Source organism: Aplysia californica, unplaced genomic scaffold, assembly GCF_000002075.1.
Source record: "Aplysia californica isolate F4 #8 unplaced genomic scaffold, AplCal3.0 scaffold00566, whole genome shotgun sequence".
Taxonomy (NCBI): Eukaryota; Metazoa; Mollusca; class Gastropoda; order Aplysiida; family Aplysiidae; genus Aplysia; species Aplysia californica.
This window is the reverse complement of record NW_004797836.1, coordinates 196679-217626: the sequence shown is the minus strand read 5'-3', so window position 1 is coordinate 217626 and position 20948 is coordinate 196679. Positions and strand designations below refer to the sequence as shown.

Sequence of the window (20948 nt, the reverse complement as noted above, 5' to 3'; positions counted from 1 at the left end):
GATTTCATAAATATGGCTTCCCTTCCGTTTGTATACTTTGTATTGCAGACTAGATCTTACCCGCCATATTGGCTTATGAACCCAGTTTCCATTTGAAAAAAAAACTATTCGTGATAAATGAATGAACCTTTTGTCCTTACATCTTGGTTACGGATGTGATTTCGATTTTTGAAGGTAAGTATTTCGTCCACGAAATTGTCAGAAATATTGCCAACGTCTTTTTTGATAAAACTTGTTCTAAAAATCTTTTTAGGCTAAGGCAAGGTACTCGTCGGAACTGGAGACCGTGGTCACTATGGAGAATTATTTTAAAATCTTTGATCATGTTTATAACATTAACTGTCAGTACCCGAATATTATTTCTTATTGACTCTGCTTGGACCTGGAGAGGAGGTCCAGTTGGCCTAAATGACCTGGTGAGCTCAACCAAAAGGGGTGTGACGTCAGTAGGCTGTGTTCGGCTGGGATTTTTAAAACTCTTTCTCTTGATTTGTAGATCTAGATCTAGTAGAATTGTAGATCTAGTAAGAATCTACTTACTTTAAATAGCAAAAGGGAGTGTATTGACTTGTAAAACAAGAATAGTGGTAATCTGTATCATGACAAGGGCATGATTTAAATTTTCTTTTAAATTGTGGTCCCTTGTTGAGGAAGACTCTTCTTGGCTACTCTGGTGGTTGTGACACTTTTAATTTTTAAATGTAGACTTAAGAAGCAGAACATTTTTTTAAAAAGGGCAACAGAAATAACTGTTTTGCTTCACTAAACTTGAAACTAATAAGATGATTTCAGGACCTGAAAAAAATGTGTTTTTTAACAAAATGTACACTTGTATGATGCTGAATGCAGGCCTTCTGAACTTTCATCGTAATCACATGTGATCTGTCTCTATTTTTTTAATGAATTTATTTTTATTTTTGTCCAAATATAATAAAAGCAGCGAGCCTATAGCTCCCTTTGTATACACATATAGAGAGAAAGAGTTACAATAAAAGAATTGTGAATTGAATATATCTTAAAATGAAATAATATTATAATTCGTATCGAAAGTGTTGGCCATTCAATAGAAATTAAATTACCTTTCAAGTTTTGTTTTTTTAGGCCAAGGGCACCTGAGAGGCATTATAATGCCTTCTTTAGGGAGGGCTAGTTGTGAAACGTAACTGTCCCCCAGGTCTAGTGCTTGAATAGTGGGATCCTGGCACTATAATTACAGCAAGCCCCTGAGCTCTTGTTCTATGAATTTAGTTATAATATAAAAGTAAAACCCTTCAATAGGAGGGGGCTCTTATGGCCTAGAGGTTAAGATGTTGGCCTCTCATTCAAAGGTCCCGGGTTCGAATCTGGGTAGCGGCCGAAAAATTTTCTTCTAAAATTGTCTCCTTTCACCTCCTTTCACTCTCTTTCTCTATCAATGTTCTGTTGTCTGCTTTCATTTCCACTTTCTGCCCCCACCCCGTCACCTCCTTTGCCCCCTCCTCTGGGCTCCTGACTCTTTCTGCTACCTTGCTACTGTGCTACTCCTTGGCTCCTCCTTACTGCTCACTGTCTTTCTGCCACACCCCTGATCTTCTGGTAGGAAAGATCTACACCTAGCCTTCTCGGACGAGGGCAAAAAATCTCGGAGGGCCCGTGTGCCAGTTGCGCACGTTAAAGATCCATTGGTGGTCTAAAATCGATAAGAGTAGGCTTCGGCCGCCACCCGGGCAAAATTCCAAATTTCCTACCAACTGAAAATATTAAGTGTGTCCAGCGCGCTCACCTTATGCAGTTGCGAGCGCCGTAAAACACTTTACAAAAACAAAAAACAAAACTTCAATTGGAACCATAGCCATGTAAGAGAATGCTGAACCATTGAAACCAATTACAACCTGTAAATGTAAATGAATTGGCTCTACACTTTGGGAAAAGATCAGACAGCATCTATACACACTATCAATGCAACCACTTTCCATCTTATTTGACTTTTAAACTCTCTCGAGTCTGAGCTATTTTACACCCTCCAACCATCATGCAGCCTGACAGTTTTGGGGTATATTGAATCGTTAATAACAAAAGAAAATGTGAAAGCTATCGTTATTAATTTTTAAAATGCCACTAAAGAAATAAGGAAAAATTAAATGCTCTCCCAGAAGAAGAAAACTGCCTTAGAAAATTTATCAGAATATATATATAGGTTTTAATTTTATCACAATATAATAAAATGTCAATGTCTGGGGGTTACACAATTTTTTTTTCACCCAATTTAGAATTTATAATAAAATCATCTCAATTCAGGAGTGACTGGCTTCTAAAGTCCGTTACATACTAAAAGTATCGTTATCTTCTCTAAAAAATTTTACGAAGGGAAACAAGTGGGTCAACTCTTGGCTCACTGCTTCCTCTGCAGTCTGTAACATAAAAACACTGGTGATATCGATTGATGCAGCGCATCCCTTAAATATAGGGGATTAGGCCACCGAGCCCGTAGGGCGTCCTGCAGTGGGCTTCAAGTGAGTTAAAGGCCGGGTCACTTGGTATTATTTTCAGAATTTTTGTTTGCCTATCTTCAACACCATAATAACTTATTATTTTGTCTGGATCTGTCGTTTATAATTTTAAATCCAGTACTCAAATTTCCTGAACATAACTAGGACTATACTGTTCGGATAGGTCAAACACAGAAGACTCGAAATCACGCATTCGTTGAAATGTGCCTGTGGTCCCGCTTTTTTCTTTAATCTTTTGTAAGATCCCTCGAACTACGGATCCTTTTAAACCTACCAAGGCCAGTCCCGACGAATTCGACTGTCTATTAGTGGTTAAACTGTCTGTATTGATTTTGAATAAAAAGTATTTTTACCCTGTGGACTATTATCAACTCAACTCCAGGCAGTGGCATGATCTTTTACCCAGCCTGTCAAGAAGCAAACATTTTATTAACACACTATAAAGTTTTTTTCCAATGAAAACTATACACCCAACTGCTCCATTTGCAGTAACTTTAAAGCTAAGGAAATAACATCAAATCAAGTGGATCGGATATTCTTACGATGCAAAGGCCGTTTTTGTTTTCTTTTAAATGTGCACAGGCCAGCTCTTCGTTGTAGCATGCAAAAGACCTCAGTTCGATTCCCGTACGGGAAGAAATTTTTACTGAGAACCTCCATCTTTCTGCTGGGGCATTGTTCCCTCTCAGTCCAGGTTGGCCCTGACATTGGGTTGAACTAGGCCTAGCCTGTCTCCTTAATGTTCTGTATTATGTCATTGGGAGTGTAAAACATGTACAAAATAGGCTACATATATATGACGATACAAAAGCCAATCGCAATGACCCCTGGAGTTTTCCATTCTTAGGTAATCTAAGTCTACTTATTACTACCAGAAACCTAGGTCTCTGTTACTACAATACAACGCTTCCTCTCACTTCATCCACTCGCTCAGCTGATCAACAGCTGGAAGTTAAAAATAGCTTCGGCTCTCTACGCCTTGCACCAAAACAAGCACAGCCTCTCCCTTCCTCCACGGGTCAGAGTTCACACTGTAAGCGGTCTTGCTGCTCGTTTCTGCAGCAAGTGGCTTGCCAGGTTGCGAGCAAGTCATGGGAGCCAGGGGCGGTTTGTTAACTGGGCAAGACCGGTGGTGCTGGTCAGATTTTTTTCGGCTGGACTGTTGACAGGAGATTTATAGCTGATGATGATTTTCATTCAGTTTCAAGTAAATCCAAACAAACATGTATCAACATTCAAAAAGCGCCTTGCTAATTTGAAGGCGCTCAAATAGAGAAGTGAGATTCACTGCTGTTTATTTGTCGCGACAGAACCTCAATCCTTCACGTTTGCTATCACGCCGGCTCTTAACTTTAAATTGTCTCCCCTCCCATCAAGCCGTCACTTCGCGGAACTTCGTAGGCTACTACATACGAAGCCAAACACACGGCGGGCTTTGGCCTAGCGATGACGTCAGTCCCATGGACAAATCCATCGACAGCCCTGAGAAGGAATAAAGGCATCCCTTAAATTGCCAAATTGGCCTCTTTGTAGCTTACAAAATAATAATTAAGATTGAGACTGTCTTGAGCAGCACAGACACATGTATTATTTTATCAGCAAAACATGTATTTATCATTCAGCCTTTCTCTAATTACTATGAGAACATTTATTGTCAGCATGGCACTACTCTTTTTTGTTTATTGACCTTCTAACCACCTATAGTTCCTGTTTGACATTTACTCATCGTTTTCTCCCCTCTAATAACTTACCTGGCCCATAGGAGTCTGGCCGGCTGAAGGAGGAATTGTCTAGTGAAGATATATAAGGAGAATTTTAACGAGGAGCGATAGGCACTCGGCTGTCAGAGTCTGGGCCAGGCCTACCCCCTCCCTTCCCTCCCCTTTTCCACCGTCATCCCAGCTAGACACCAAGTTCTATAATTAGCATTTGACACACTTCCCCACTTTGTTACAACACAGTGTTCTGTTCTGAGAAGTGAGAAGTGCGTTGAAGAAAAAAATTTGATGATATAATGATCGGAAACTGTTGTGTGCTAACTTTGTCCAGCATTGTATACTATCTGATTGTAGACTTGATCTGCTTGGGACAGCGTCACTGGTACAGTATCAATTAACTTTTTGTCATCAGTTCTTATTACATATATTTAACAGGTCCAGTGCACGTCGATATTTTGTGTAGGGGTGTAGAAAGTACGAGTAAAGTACTGTACTGAAGGCCAGGACCTGCAGTTTATTGCCTCTCACTTTCAGTTTGTTTTCTGGCCTAGTAGTGTTTGTTTTTCTGTGCCAATCAAGTCAGTTTCTATTAATCTCAGTAACTTCCATCATATGTTATTCATAATATTGTTTCTTGACACTACCGCATATTTTAGCTCTTTCACAGTATATTACAATGTTTACAGTGGTGTATGTGAGTGGGGGAGGGGGTGGGGATGGCGAAAGTATGGGTATAAAATAAGGAGAGAAAGAGAGAGAGAGAAAATGTGTGTGTGTGTTGTGAAGGAAAGGAATAGTCGACGTGAATGACGGCCGGTCAGTTCTATAAACCACGAGCCGCTACTGATGGGAGCCAAAGCAAATCATGGGAGCCCAGAGATTTGCTGGGCTGCGAGCAAGTCATGGGACACAAAGCAAAACATGGGCTGCAAAGCAAGTCATGGGACTTGCTGTGCTGCGAGCGAGATTTGAGACTTGACGGCCATCCACTGCTCGCTAGCCTTTGATTAATTGAGCAGACTCCAGCTCTGTCGTGCAGTGACACTGAAAGCGGGGTCTCTCTCTCCCCCCCTCTCTCTTTGTTTGACATCTTCGCAGATTGCAAGCAGGGTGGGGAGGATTAGGGGGTCTGACACGAGTGGCTTCGCGGGTTGCTGGTTTGTGTGGACTTGAAGCTAGGCTAGACTCAACTTATCATCCTAGTGATTTGATTTGATGATTTGCCCTAGTGATTTGAGGCTTGAGACTTGAACTAGAGGCTTTGGAGCACGAGCAGGTTTGCTATCGGGGTACAGCTCTACTTAAAACGTTTGCTATCTTCAATTGATTAACATTTAACTTTAATGAACTTTCAAACAAATGCCAGACATTTGGAAGTGTGAAATGAAATCTGTCTCATGCAACGAACTGTTTTCTGTTTTGGCTCTTTACTAGGGAAACATGATTTTTCACCACATAGAGATTTCACAGTATAGAGGCCTACAGCTAGCCTGTCTTGAAGATGTCCCTTTGTATCACGTCAGCCTGGATCTGTAATTTCTTCTATGATTCTATGTCAGTTAACTTCCAATTCATGGTGCGATTCAGTTGTGTCCACATCATTTTCCCGTTAGTCTTTGTAATTTTGCATGCTTCTGTACTTCAAATTCAAATAGCAGAATGCCATTTCATGTCAGATGGATGGTATGGAAGTTCAAAAAGCAAATTTATAATCCTATCACATTAAAAGTACATGTAAAGGTTTCTTGGATTTTGAAGGAGTTCAGTAAGTCCGAATATGAGGATTAACTATTTTCTAGTAATTGGGGTTTTTTTTAGTCGTTCTCGTTAGGCTTTGTTGAGCTTTGTTTAAAATCGTGTTTTTAATTTGTCTATTTACAGGTTTGGCGTTTTTTCCAAGTAGCCAGAGACATGTGATTTACATGACTTTATGGATACATCTGCCATGGAGAGCTTTGGAAACCTTTGTCCGGTGTCTGTACTTGGCAAAGACAGTGAAGCTAGCAATAATGAGGATGATGATGATGAGGATAATCATTTCATCATATCATTGGAGGATAATGGAAGTGGGGATGACTACATTGATGAGTATGATGGAGAAGGGGCTCATACTGTGCTGTCTGCCCGCTCCCTGAAATCCCCAAGGGTTTCCACAGAACGAGGTAACGAAGAGCCGGCATCATGTGTCACAAGCTCCCAGGAAGCTGAACACAGTCAAAAGCAAGTCTTTCATCATACCTCAGAGTCTTCATTTCGGAGCATGTCAAATGTGTCTTCTTTGAAACCTCTTTGGTTTTCTTCACCTTCTCAAGCGCATCACCCATCTGTAGTTGCACCCGTTGAGAATCCTCAAGGGCCGCACCATATGAAATCCACGCAGCCTGTTTCAAGTAGCATGGTGATCACTGCTTCTTCTCATTACCAAGAGAGTTTTGCCAAGAAAGAGATTTACTACGGAGACCTACCTGTTGTAGTCAGAGACTTATCCTTTTGTCCCTCAGATCCCAAAGTCAGTCGTGTTAGTTCACAAGATATCAACCGGTCAGAGACTGAGCCTCTCACTTCGTTGGCTCAGACTCCGTATAGTCAGCCTGACACAAGTCAAGGGTCAACGTTCCCAACAGTGTCTGGGCTGGAGATGCAGAAGGGGTATGAAACAGTGCATTTAGGTGCAGAGGGTGGGGGAATCTGGTCTGAAGCTGTATTTGTGTCTTCAAACTACACTCCCTTCACTGTTTCTTCAAGTGCACAATCTATTGAAACTATGAGCAGAACTGATCCTGTTGCTGCCAGCTGTATCTCACAACCTTTACTGAGCTCTCAGACGACAACTAGTTCTGTGCCTTGTCACCCTCCTCCAGTGTTACACTTCCCTGCTCCAAAATTAGCTGGTCCATTTCCATGTAGAACAAAATGTGAGGAGCCTGACAGTTTTACCGAAACTATTCGGGAGATCAGAGTGGGTACAAAAGTGGTAGATGAGCAAGCATCTGAACAGCACTCGAATTGCCATCGTGATCAAGGCAATCAAATTCTGAACAGTCACTCTTCAGATCTCAGTGAGAAAGAATGTACCTGTATCATGTGTTTCAAAGGCCGTGGAATTGTGGACTGGTATCCTCCACCAAAGGAACCAACATTGTCATTAAGTGAGGAGGTGATGATCACAGGCAAGTCTTCCCAGAAGCATAGTAGAGGAGGACCTCAGTCTGCTGATAAAAGGAACACTAAGAAGTCTAAAGTAATAGAAGCGTCATCGAGAGGTGGTGTTTTAATCAACATAGCTCCTTCCAAATTCAATCCCATCAGTCACTCATTTTCGACAAGTACTTCCAGCTCTCCACAAACAGTTCTTTCCCCTTCACAGTCCGTCCATAATCCAGCATCTGCTGTTATGACATCACCTCCTGCATTATCAGGAACAGGACATTTATTGACGTCAAATGAGTCAACATCGATCCTCCAGCATGTGGGCTCCAAAGATCAAGTCAATCCAGGCAAAGTCATTTTCTCTGAGATTCAGGGCCAGATGTATGCTATTGTTCTTGCAGGGCAGGCAGTGGCACAAGGAAGACCAGTAGCGGTCAGCAGAACTGTTGTTCCAGTATCTAAGCCCAGGCCTCCCACTTCACATGTTTGTGCATCCTCTGCAAAGTCAGCTCCTGTTGTAGCTCACTCTGCTTCTGTTAGGCATACAGTTCCTCTTATTTCTAAACCTTCTCTTCTTATGTCTTCTCCTAATGCAGTAGTACAGAGTGTGAAGCCAAAAGTGTTCTTGAAGCCCTCTGTATCTTCCCCCTTACAAAGTCCTTCAGTAGGCAAAACTGTTAATTCATCATCTTCTTCATGTGCTCAAGTCAATAAGGAAGGCAAGCTAACTTATAGCTTGCTACCAAACTGGATTCCTCGGACTACCGAAAGCTGTGCAGTTCCTAATAGACCAGTGTGTACAACCAGCTCCTCACATATTCATGTTGTGGATCTGGACTGTGAAAGACAGTCTGGTTCCACAGTTTCAACACCACCTTCCTCCTCTCAACCTAGATTCTCCCCTGCACACACAAATAGCATATCGGTTACTCCTACCCAAGTATCTCATAAAGAGAATAAAGAACAGTCACAGAGGGCGTGCAGCCCAAATTCTCTTTTCAAAATTTTGAAAAATGCTGAGCAATTAGACATGAGTGTGCCTGGAAAAGTAATTATTAAAGTAAAGCCTCCTCCTTCTCAGTCTGCATCTGCATCATCTGCAAACTTGACTGAGACTTCCAACACTGTCATAGTGACTCAACCTATTGGTCCACTGACTAGCCATCCAAAACCTAAGAATGTTGTGTCTCTGTTAAACGGTTGGAATACAACTCCTCATTCAATTAGGATGAAAGCCCAGAGTGAGAATTCTGTCTTGCCTCAGACAGACCCAACTCCTTACAGGCTACCATTAGTACCATCATCAGGCCAACTTTCTGGTTCTCTTTTCCAGCCAAGAACTGGGAATCTTGATACTAGACATACTTTAGTGCAACTTATCAACTCGCACTTAGGGAAACAACAAATTCAAATTGTAGATAGCTCACCTGTTGAGAAGGACAGTGCAGTTATGAGTACAGCAAATGTGATTACAGATGCCAACGAGGCTCGAAAGAGTCAACCCAACAGCCACATTCTTCATAACATCAGTTCTCCCTTTTCAGTCAGCAGAAACCCTGTTCTGGACAACAAAGAAATGACTACAAGCATTAGAGCAGTTCAAAGGACTGAAGCGATTGCTGATCATGTGACCACTGAGTCTTTTGAAGTTGACATTGGGTCAAATTCTGCTCTCTTACCACAAGATGGTTTGCCTAGCAATTATATTGAGAAGTGGGTACAACAATCAAAAACGTTCACACCCATGGTGTCAAAAGTTGTGAGTGAAAATGATAACCATAACGTTAAAAGAAATAACTCTGAATCCAAGACATCTGAATCAGAAACAGATAAACATGCGCTGGTGCACATAAAATCAGGGGAACATGTTACCCTCTCCCCTTCCTTGTCAGAAGAAAAACTGACTTTAGTGTTACCACGCCCTAAGCCTAAAGGGGCTGGCAGCTCACATCAGCATTCCAAGATAATGTCTGATGCTCCCGTGTCATGCTCTGACACTGAGACAGGACAGTCGGACACAGCCTCTAGTGTCCCTTGCTCACCTACGCAGAGCTTGGCCAAGCAAACAGGACCGACGTTGACACTTCATTTTGAGAAACCTCTACAACATATTTCATTTGAAGGGGCTCAAGAAAAGAGACATTCTTTGCCTGTGTTGTCTGAGACGGAACAGAAGTCACCGAATTCACGTTCAGTGATGGAGACCGAAGAGTTTGGTCAGGGGGAGGTATCTATGGACCAAGTTTGCGCGTCTTCAACTGGGCAAAATTCGGTTCAGCTGGACTCTCAAAAGAAGGCGGCTTCAAAGCGTCCGGGCACCCCTTCCTCCACTGTTGTTGCTGGTTCTCAGGGTATTAAACTTAAAATAAAACTGGGAGACCAATCCGAAAAAGTGAAACAAAAGTCCAGGCGAAAAACACCACATGTAATACCACAACCCGAAAAGGATCGTAGCAATGAGATTGAGTGGTCTATTTCAGAACCTGCAAACAGAGACAGCCTTTCTGTTGAGACAAGAACAACAGAAGTTCCTGAAGCAACCTCTTTAGTGAAAGTTGGAAATGAGACTGCAGAAGAAATGTTTCAGAGATTTGAAGAACAAGCCATGCGGGAAGTCTACAAAGCCCAGTTAGGTGTTGGAGATTTAAGTAGGAGTCTTCGGCCATGTAGAGGAACCATATCATTAGTGGACAAGTATCTCCCTGATAAAGAGTTCACCAATTCAAAGAAAATGAAGACTCCCAGTGTAAAACAAGACCATGTTCTTGTGAAAGAGAGTCCAGTCGCTGGGCCTGTAGCAGAGAAGAGTCTTTCAGACTTTCCCAGACAGTCAAAGAAGAAAGAGAAAAGAGTGAGAGACAGAAAAAAGAAAATAATGACCAGCATGAATGTAGACAATCTTGTGAAGTCTGCAAATCTGGCTATCAAAGATTATCCTAAATTGAAGCAAGACGACAGTATTACACATGGAAAAGATATTTATTGTCCCAACATCCTGGCTGGACATAAAGTTCATGTAAAGTTTAATATTTTTGAAAGTGAAGGTTCAGGAAGGGCATTCCTTATTCCATTCTTTAATATTGGAGGCACACGTACTCAGTTTGATGTTGAAGATGTCGAGTACATTAAGAAAGCTGTGATAGATTTTGAAAAGGAGGAGCGTTCCTGTGCGAGGCACTTGCTCTATTTTACGAGAGAAAACAAGAAAGCTATGTTTTTGCGCAAAGAAGCCCCTTTTCAAACGAAAGAACTCACAGAAAAGAACTACAAGAAACATTGTCATAACATCGTAGGTTATTCAAGAGAGGCACAAAAACGGACAGAAGCTGCTCCAAGTCAGTGGAAAATAGATAAAAAAGTGGACATTGAAATTGACTGTGCAGAAGTGGAGAATGACGATGAGGCTGAGTTTGATGCAGTTATGGGAGAGAGATCAGAGAAACTGGTAATGACAAGTAAGTCACAGGATGACAAGATCTGTGTAGAAGGTGTTGATGAAACTCCATTTTCTGTAGGACTGGTCACTGGAGGCCAAGAGCCTGTTTTGAGTTCCGGGGTTAGAGCAGATCAACTGGACGCTGAGTCAAGTGCCTTTGTTTCGCTGGGCCTCCTAACTTCAGAGTTTGGGAGCAGTATGCAGGCTCGTAGACACCAACTGAAGATTCCTCAAAGGGCCTCTCGTGCAGGGTCTACTGCGCTGGATAATTTTGAAAATAGCTTCAAAATCCACTCTTCTATGGTCAAGGAATCCAACTGTCCAGCCGAGAGGGAAGTGCTAAATAATTGCAATGACATTAGTGATTCCGCGTACACTGAAAAACTGAAGGAGCTTCTTTTGTCTGAGAACATTCATGATTCTGTAGTGGGAGAAGGGTCCGTGACCAGCTCTCCCAAAAGGCCTCTTGAGCTCAATGTTCCTCATGAAACACAGGCTGGACATTGTGAGTATGATCTTGCTAATAATGAAGAACAGAGGTCTTTCATGTCCCATCAAATGGGTGGTTTGCCAAAGGTGAAACTAGAACCTCCTGATGATGATGAGTGCAGTATGCATGGAGTTGAAGAGAATGAATGGACTGACTCTTTGCCTGCACAGGCAACCCAGCAGCTTTGTAATACAGATGCTACTTCAACTGCTCCCGATCCTATAGCTTCTGTGAGAGTAAAGGAGGAACCTGTGGATGACTATTTTGATCATGTTCAGATGGACAAGTCTCAGTTGTCTACTGAAAGACTTAATTCAGCCGTTCAGCACAGTTCAGTGGAAGCTGTGAATAGTGTGCCTACTGAGGGAAGAGAAAGTGAGAGAGATATCCAAAATGGTTCTGCATTTGTTTGTGTGGGTGAGGACAATAATGGACAGGAGGTAGAACAAGCCTCTCTATGCGGGGATGCAATAAAGAATCTTAATGGTGACGGTCAACTGAAAATATCAGTTGTGGAACATTCTGGGAAAAGCGCAGAGTCTGAACAAAATAAAATGGAAGTTACTGGACCGGTAGCATCTTTCATGGAAGGTGAGCAGGAACCAGCAGAAGAGATGGGAGATAAAGCATCAGAGAGGTCAGAATCACCTCTCATGTCCCCGCCCTCAGATCTTCCTGAGTCCCTTGACTCCTTGGTGTCAAGCGAAGACAGTGACTCTGATGCTCTGGATGGAGACACAGAACAGACGACTTCTGAGACCTCATTACAAACACCCAGTGTGGAGTCTTCGGGTTTAATAAGTGGCACTGATAAAGGGAATGCGAAAATATCCTCCCTGGTGGATTCGTTAAGGCAGCGTCTCACCCAGGAAACCCCTGCTCTTCCCTCTTGGCTAGCTCTCGCTCCTCCAGTGGAAGCAAAGCTGAGAAAAAAGAAAAGGAGGAAGAGAAAGGTTGAAAATGAAAATATAAAGGCTGTAGTGGATACAGAGGTGTTGTTCACTTCTTCCTGCTCCTATATAGAGACTTCCGCAGCCGTTCAGTCCACCTCAGCAGTGTCTGTGATAGACTCTGCCCTTCTGTCGAGTTCTGATATAAGTGTTAACTCCTCCACAGCATCAAGTGTTCAACTCTCTACAGCTTTACCCATAGTGGCCAGCACCACAGAACCTATTGTTTCTTTGACTGTGCCATTTTCTTTTTCAAATGTGTCTACGCCATCTTTGACTTCATCAGTGTCTCAAGTTGTTTTATCATCTTCAGTCAGCTTGTCATCAATTTCATCACCTACTGTAAGCTTAGCCAACAGCCTGATGACTGTGGAACCAACACATTCTAATATGGGTCCCAAATTGTCTGGAGCCTCTAAATCTAAGGATAGCATTCCAAGTAAATCATCTGTACTTGAACTTTCCAAGCAATCATTGATGATCTCTGTGCCTGAGACTGGAAAATTATCCTCTGCAGAAATCACTGAAACTGCTTTTGTCAAACCCCACATAGCATTAAATGAAATCTCTGGAAATGACAGTGAAGCCATTTGGTTTGGTAGAGGTGATGGAGTGCCTGTGCAGTCAAAAATAAACTTGAAAGTGACTGGTGTGGACCAGATTGGTGTTGAACATGACTGTGGAAATAGTCTGGCAGCGGTGGATCAACTGGGAAAGGTGGAAGTTGGCAGCACACAGGTAAATTCTGATAAAGATAAGTCTCGCACTGGTTTTCTTATCAGCTCTGCTCCCACATGTTCATCTCTGGGAAAGACTTTAGAGCACACACCTTTGCATGAGTCTGGTGTTTCTGTGCCAAAGCTAGCCAAAGATATTGTGGCTGAAAATTTACCAACCAAGCTATCTATGAGACCACCAAGTCCTACCAGTGATATAGAGATTGACATTGGGGTGGATGAATCTCCAGAAACCCTTCTGACTTTCGTCCCCATCTCCCCAGCTATTAAAGCTGTTCACAAACATAGATTTAACCCAACGGCCCACAGGCTGGCTGATACTAGAGCCTTAGGAAAGTATATCTCTCCTCATAAGAGGAAGAAAACTTCTTTGAAGAACAGGAACAAGATAAGCCTACCTACACTTGTACCGACGGCTGTAAGTGATCTTGTTACAGATTACAATGGAGAGAAAAGTTCTGTTGGGTCTGTTGCAGATTATCTGAGTCAAAAGTTTGCTCAGACGGCTGGCTCTGGAAATGGCAAAATCAGAGTTCCTAGGCTTATCCATCGCAGAGCAAAGGTCAACACCAATGTTACCACTTCTTCTGGATCAGCATCTTTGGTACCTTCTGCTAGTCTCTCAGTCCGTCCATTAGAATTGAAAGATTCGTCAGAGAGCGTCACTTCTGCACTGCCAAGTACAAAACAGCCCAGCCTCAGTGAGATATTTGGTGTGAAGGTCAGCACTGTTGAGAGCAGTACGACAGACTCTGGAGCATCAGCTGTGAAATCTCAAGATGAAATACCAGAAGCCAGAAATCTGGGAAAAAAGGTTTGTCATAAAAATCAAGATGGTTATAAAGAGTCGGGGACTGTCCCTGAGGAGGGAGAAGAAAATGACTCTGGCACAATGGATACGGAAGATGTTGGTTATATGGATGAGCCTCTGCTTGATAGTCATGTGCGTGTTTCTGATACGGTGTCACAAGATAAACAAAGAAAGAAAGAACCAGTGGATGAAAATACTAACATCGTATCTGTGGAAGAATACGCCCCAGTAGATGATAATGTGAAAATTGAAAAGGGGAAAGAGTCTAAACTTGCTGCTGAAAAGGTGCAAGAAGAGAAACCAGTGGGCCAACAGCTTAGGATTACAAGAGGAAATGTGAGCAGGAAGAGAAAAGCTCCCCCATCCAAGGAGCTCTTAAAAGCTAAAAGACTTACCTGGCGTCAGATGTCCAAGCAGGTCAGCAAAATGAAACAGAATGCGTCAGACTTGATGGATCAAAACTCTGAACCCAACGCCAGTAAGTTGCCTCAAGATACTACTGGAAAGAATGAAAATGTGTCCAATCTTGCAGGCTCTATGAACCCATGTCGAGTCTTTCTGCACAGGCTTGAAGATTTAAACCTTGGTTTCTCTGGAAAGTTTGAGGAAGGAGTGGTAGTAAAGTTGAAGAGTTCAGTTGAGATCAGTCGAGAAGACTCAGTTGAGGAGTCTAAGTCGGGTAAGAAATGTGGGAAACGAAAAAAGAGAAAAGCACTCAAAGTTTCCAAAGCAAGAAGTACCCGCAAACCCCAAAGAGATATTGTAGATATTTATGCTTCTATGATAGAATCATTACAAAAGAAGGCCCAGCAATTAGAAGAGGAATCTAAAAGAAAACAAACTGAAGGAGAGATCAAGCAGAAGGGAGACGGGCCTTTGAAAAATTACCAAGTAAATAACAACCAAAACGTTGGTGAAAGCATGGAAACGGAATGTATTCCTTCATCTTCAGTCGCTGAACAAACTGAGTGTGGTGCTCTAGATGATGGGTTGGGTGTTACTGCTCTTGAAAATGTAGATGCACATTGTATTGCTACTCCTGTAGAGGAATTAAATTTTGGTTCTAATGAGAATGTGGAGGGTGGAAAACATGTTGCACATGAAGACCCTTCCATGACATCCATGTCTGAGGCATTAGACGCTGAGGGTAGCAAGGAGCCTGTCTGTTCTCAAAAGACTGTGACTAGTGCTCCTTTGGAGCTGGATGAACAAAATGTCTGCCTCATGAACAGAGGGAGCCAACCAGCTACTGCTCAAGTGGAAGAAAAAAGCAAGTGCACTTCATTGGAGGTTTCAGCTGGTCAAACAACTCGTAACACATTACAGGGTAAAGATAATGGTGAGACAGAACCTCAGGCTGTAGTAGAGTCAATAGAGCTGTTTGATGGGCATGTAACTGGAACCTCTGATGTTCCTTTAGAAAAAGCTATCGCTAGAGAAAGTGATGGGCCTGCTTCCAACAACAGTGTGGGTTCAAAAGATGTTCTTTTATGCAGCACTGTTGAGGACAGTTTATTCAATTCAGCAATTAGCAAAAAATGTCTCGAGTCAACAGATGAAATGTTGATGGATCAGGAACTGCAGGGTGAAGATGTGGGTGTCATACCTCAGGAAGAGGTGGAAGAACTTCTTGGTTTGGACACTGATGAAAATCCAAAGTATCCTGGAAGTGATAATGATTCATTTGGATCTGATAATCTTATGCCCAGCGAAGACTTTGGGACAGCTGAGCTTGCCAATGAGGGACAGCTCATTCTGAGTGATCTTAAAGAAGTTGATATACTTCAAGCTTCTGGTGTTCTTACATCCGGCGACCTAGGGTTTTCTCCAGCATCATCACCTAGTCACTCTCTTGTCATTGCTTTTGATGAGGAGGATGTGGAGGAGGATATGGATAAACCTGGTGTCAGTGATATGCGAGGGCCAGTAACGTCTGTTGTGGATGATCTGGTTACAGAATCTGAGGGCAATCTCAAAGGGCCAAGAAGAACAAGAAATGTCTCTATGAGAAGTACAGAGGAGCTGACCAATGAAGATACCATTGCTATTTCTGATGAACAAGATATGGTTTTGAATGGTGGGAAGCAAAATGAAACAGAGAAAAGCAATGTGTTGCTGACAGACAGTGCTGAACCAAGCTCTAATACCCAGCCACTGCCAGCAAGCTGTCAAACACAAGTGTGCGACTCGCACAATAAAAAGAATATTCATGTATCCCCTAGTTGGAAAAGATTGCTGGGCTCTTCTGCTTTAGCTGAGTTGGAGAAGCAGTCGCAAACTAAGGGGGAGATGCAGCAAGAGAAAGATGAGAGCTCAGATCTGAGATTCAAGCTAAAGCTTCCTGTTGTGTCTTTGAACCGTGCTGTTCGCATGTCCAAGGAAATGGAACGAGTGTTTGGTGAGACTGACCAAGAAGGATCTTCTCAGGAAAATGGTGAAATACAACATGTTTCCGAGTCTTCTACCACTGAGTCAGATAATGACAACGAATGTCTTGGTGATGGAAAGCCAAAATCTAGCCAGGGATACTCAATGGAAAGACAAGCTGTTGAAAAGGGAGCTCGCCCCAAGAACTTGTCAATGAGCGAGAAAACTATCGCAGCTATTCAGAAAGCCAAAATCCAGTTCATGAAGGGTGCTGCACTAGCTAAAATGGCACCTACAAATAAGCAGACAACACAGAAGTCAGTGTCAAAGGAAAGTGATGCTCAATTCAAAAGAGACTTGGATTTCTACCTCACTAAAGCTGGAACAAACAAAGAAGATTCTGAAGATGATTCTCATAGTGTATTCGATAAAGAAACTGAGGGTGAACTTAACTGTAGCAAAGAGGCTGGTACCACAACTGACAATTTCACCCCAAGGACGAGAACAAAAAGGAAAAATCAACTAAATATTGGGAACAGTGACATAGGGATTGATCAAACATCAGCGTCTGTGTTTCCCCAAGAAAAACACTCATTTGATAAAAGATCTACTCAAAACAATTCGGATTCTAGTGTTTTGACAAAAATGCAGAGTATATTTTCTAGTTTAGAAATAGAAATCCCTCTTGAGGCTAAGAGTAGGGGGAAGTCTTCTTCTGAAACCCAGCGCCAAGATAAAGTGGTCATCAAGGATCAGAATCTTGAGCAGTCGCTCATTTCCAAGCCAAAAGCTATAGATCTATCCAAGTTGAAAATGAAGCTTAATCCTTTGCTCTTAGGGAAGCTGAATAATAAAGCTGTGCCGCTCAGTAGGACTGCGGAAGTGTCAAAAGGGCCGTGCTCAGATATGCCCTCTAACAGCACTATACAGTCTGATAACAAGACTAAAGGTATAAGGACATCTGTTGAGAACCGTATACAGCTCAGTGTTGATTCTACAGAAAGTGCAACATCTTCAAGGAGCGGTGCACAATTAGATATTGACCCTTCAGAACGTATATCATCAGTTAAGACTGGTGTGCAGTATGATTCCAGTTCTTCCAGCACCCATCAGACTGGAGCCACCAGTCGTGAAAATGAGTCTGTAAAAAATTTACCTGTGTTGAACACTGCAAAGTTATGCAACATCCTAAAAAGTTTTAAAACAGCTTCTTTTGGAAAAGGCAAAGGTCTAGAAAATCAACAAGAATCCAGCAATGATTTGAAGAGAAAAGCGCCACTTAAGACAAAATCCCCTTCTAAACTCATGAAACGGCTATCATCTACTCTAAAGGTGTCTGGTACTGAAGTCCTGAACTCACGATCAAGAAAGAGGACTCGGAACAGTAGATCAATGTGTTCTCAAAACCCATCAGAGGCTTCACGAGTCAATTCACAGATGCCAGTACCTTCTTCTAGCTCAGTGAAAGTACCTGTGGAGGAGGTGAAGAAAGATGGAGAAGAGAAAGGAGAAAGATCATTTTTTGACTGCTTAACTAACATTACCACTGATGCATGGAAGGAGTAAATTATAAGGAGTTGTAAGAAGCAGATAATAAAAGATTGCAATAGATTTATAAAGGGCATCCATTTGAAAGTGGGCTCTGTGCACTTTATTAGTATAGATCTAGGTCGGTGAAAGATTGAGAGATCAACAATACCTTGTTTGCTCGTAAAACATAAAAGTATTAACATGTATTTTGTTTTTAATGTTGTGAAGCATATTGTGCGCTGTACTGTACATGATGAACATTCATGAATCCTTTTCAAGATGTCAATGGGGGGAGGGGGGGGTTACGGCAGGCTACTGCTGCCTCCAATGGATTTTGTCCATGTTTTTGTGTGTAGTCTTGGCTTTAATTACATCAATTGTTTGTTTTTCTCTTGTTTTCCCATAGTAGTGATCTAGGATTCTTTTTTTTTTTTTTTTTTTTTTTCCAACGGGCACTGTAGAGTTTGTCACAAATGACAGGCAGTTGCAGTAGAGTAACAATTTTGTTTGACTTCACAGAAACGTTTTGTAAAATATTTCTTCTACAATCTATTCTAAAGTTGCCTTTTCACAATTTTTTAATTAGATCTGTTTCATGTGACCAAGAAATGTCATTGCATTTTTTTTGTTTAAAGTGAATAGACTTTTCTGTTTGAATAGTTTGTCAAGAGAATGTTTGATGACAGTAATGTTATATTAATTTAACTTAAAGCCCTGACAAATTAGGGTTTTGTTTTTGTTTTTTATGACTCTTTAATAAGTTAAAAAGATCCTAACAAATTGGATATGGGGAGGGGGTGGGGCATTTTATTGTGAATTTCTTTCTCTGCTGCCTCATTAAATATATATATATCTGTTTTTAATTTTGCTTGCCCAGCCAAGTGAATTTTAGTTGTGAGAAATATTGGTATTTATGAAAACCAGTTGGTTCTCAATGATTTTCAAATTATATGAAGATTAAAGTTATTGCGAGGCAAAAATCTTTGACACCAGTTTCTTCTCTCAGGACACTAAAAGTAAGGCTCTTCATTTTATTATCTTGTCACCTTTGGTTAGCAGCTGGTAGGTTCTCTTTCTTATCTCCATTAGTCTAGTGAGTACCATGTGAGTACCTAGTGAGTACCATGCTGGGCTTTGGTACACATATATTATATAAATCTGGTTCAGTTTCCTTATAGTCCGTTCTTATGTATTTTGTTTGCTAGGGCAGTTTTGAAGGCTCTTTTATTTCTAGGCTCAGTCCTTTCAAACTTGGATGTTTCTTTTGGGGCCCCACCTTTCCAATAACCTCACCTGTCCATAGTGTTTAAAGGGAATTGAACCCATACAATTACTATAGATTACTGTCAGGCACAGATAACGTGGACACAAACAAATCCTAAATCGCGAATAGTTTGTACAGATTGCCTTTCCCCGACTGATCCTGTTTAGTTTTTCGTTACTGATTAACCAGAATTATGGATTTGTCGAACACATTTGTCAACCCCAGGCGCGTTTTGAGTTATCCATGCCCGACTGTGCTTATTAATTGAAAGTGTAAGAATATTGACGAAAAAACACATTCCATGTGGCATGCAAGCAGTGGTGTCCTCCTCAATCCACCTCTCACTTCACTTAGTTGTTGGTAAAACAAGGTGTAAATTTTATAATACACGTTTGTAATGTTTTATACAATTCCCATTTGTACTTTCAGCTAATGATCTTCACGTACATATATATATATACAATCAGTGAGAGTGAGAGATTTTAACCTCTTGCTCTGCCAGAACTGCTATAGTTTTATCAAAGAGCTCTTACTAGTCAGTCTCAGGGAAAGGGTTAAAGCTGTTATTATAAAGACTGACTTGGTTTTTTATTGCCTATCCACTCTACTCTAATTTTTTTCTTTCACATTCTCTTTCATTTTTCTGTTAGTTCGCAAAATGCCCAGCAGATTACATTATGATCTTTTAATTAATACTTTTGGCTTACACCGACTGAGAGCTTTTGAATAAGATCTTGATCCATACACACATTTTAAGCATTGCTATAAAAAATTTTGTTGCCTTTTTTTTATATTTTTCGTGTAGTTGAGTAGTTGTTGTAGCCTAGACCTAATAATTTAGCCCATTATAACGGTCCGTGTGAATGTGAAAGAGAAAAATCCTGGTGCTTTTCAACTATAAATAACTTAGGATAATATTTTTTGCGTTTGCTAGAAGCTTGCATTGTACAGTGTATAAAATTATATTTGGAAATGAGCAAGTTTTTAGTTTGATGTAATTTGATGTACATAAAAGTCTGCTACTGTAAATTGCTGATCACACTCTTTTTTTATGTATGAAAATGATATGGATGGAGAGAAAGAACCGAGAGGGACAAGTTTCTGTTATTCTGCTTGTTCCTGTGGTAATCATGTAGGCCTACATGTTGTAGTTGTACTTGATGAACTTGGATGTCTTTCGTAATGTCTCATGTTGTTGACACTCTTTACATAATGGCCACAGCATTGACTTGATTGATTCAGATTAAAATTCAGTTTGTATTATAATAAAGTTTGGTTGTGTTTTTCCTTCGCGAAGATTGGTTTCTTGGCTCATGCGAAATACAGCCTTCGGGAAGTGCAGTATCAAAAGCACTATCAATGGTACGTCACCCTTGATTGGTTAGTCAAAAACACACATCATGTAGGCTATCATGTATAGATGTTTGTTTGTTGATGCTGTTGCCAATGTTGTTGATATATTATATTGAACAATGTTGTCTTTCCTAATCCTTACTATCGTCATTTTCCTCTACTTCTTTTGTATGTTTGTCACACTTTTGTGACCCGCTATTTCCGGGGTGCCTTGATAGTTGATGCAGACTTTGTGCTGATGAAGCTAGAGAGGTGAGCAGAGTAAGTCTGATTCCCTGTAACGTAAGGACTTCTCCGTTGACATCCACCCCTTGGCGCTCTTATGACCTTATGCAGTTGCGAGCGCCGTAAAACCTCTACTAAAACTTTAAAAAAGCAACAACAACTAAACAATGTACTGTTATTGTGACTGTATGACACTGTAATTATAAGGTGCTTCCTTGCTTTGTCAAATTTTTATGTTTTTCAGAGTACCTACCGTTAGCCTACATGTAATTATTTTTTCCTTTGTTCATGGACTTTGTTAATGTTAAGCTTTACGCTCCACTTCTTGCAGAAGTTCCTAAGAAGAATCAGCATCCCAGTGGAATAGGAGAATTATAGTAGTTGCTGTGAGGGAATAAAGTAAGATCTTAAGAGAGGAACTCTTATTT

General features: G+C 41.2%; 1 protein-coding gene across 1 annotated transcript; it reads left to right on the top strand.

The window, feature by feature from the left end:
• The first annotated feature begins 67 nt into the window (after positions 1-67).
• Positions 68-20212, top strand: LOC101848140. The gene is made up of 2 exons (XM_005106963.3): positions 68-174; positions 6089-20212. The coding sequence occupies exon 2, from the start codon at positions 6138-6140 to the stop codon at positions 17712-17714; it is 11577 nt and encodes a 3858-aa protein (XP_005107020.1). The 5' UTR covers positions 68-174; positions 6089-6137; the 3' UTR covers positions 17715-20212.
• Positions 20213-20948: the final 736 nt, after the last annotated feature.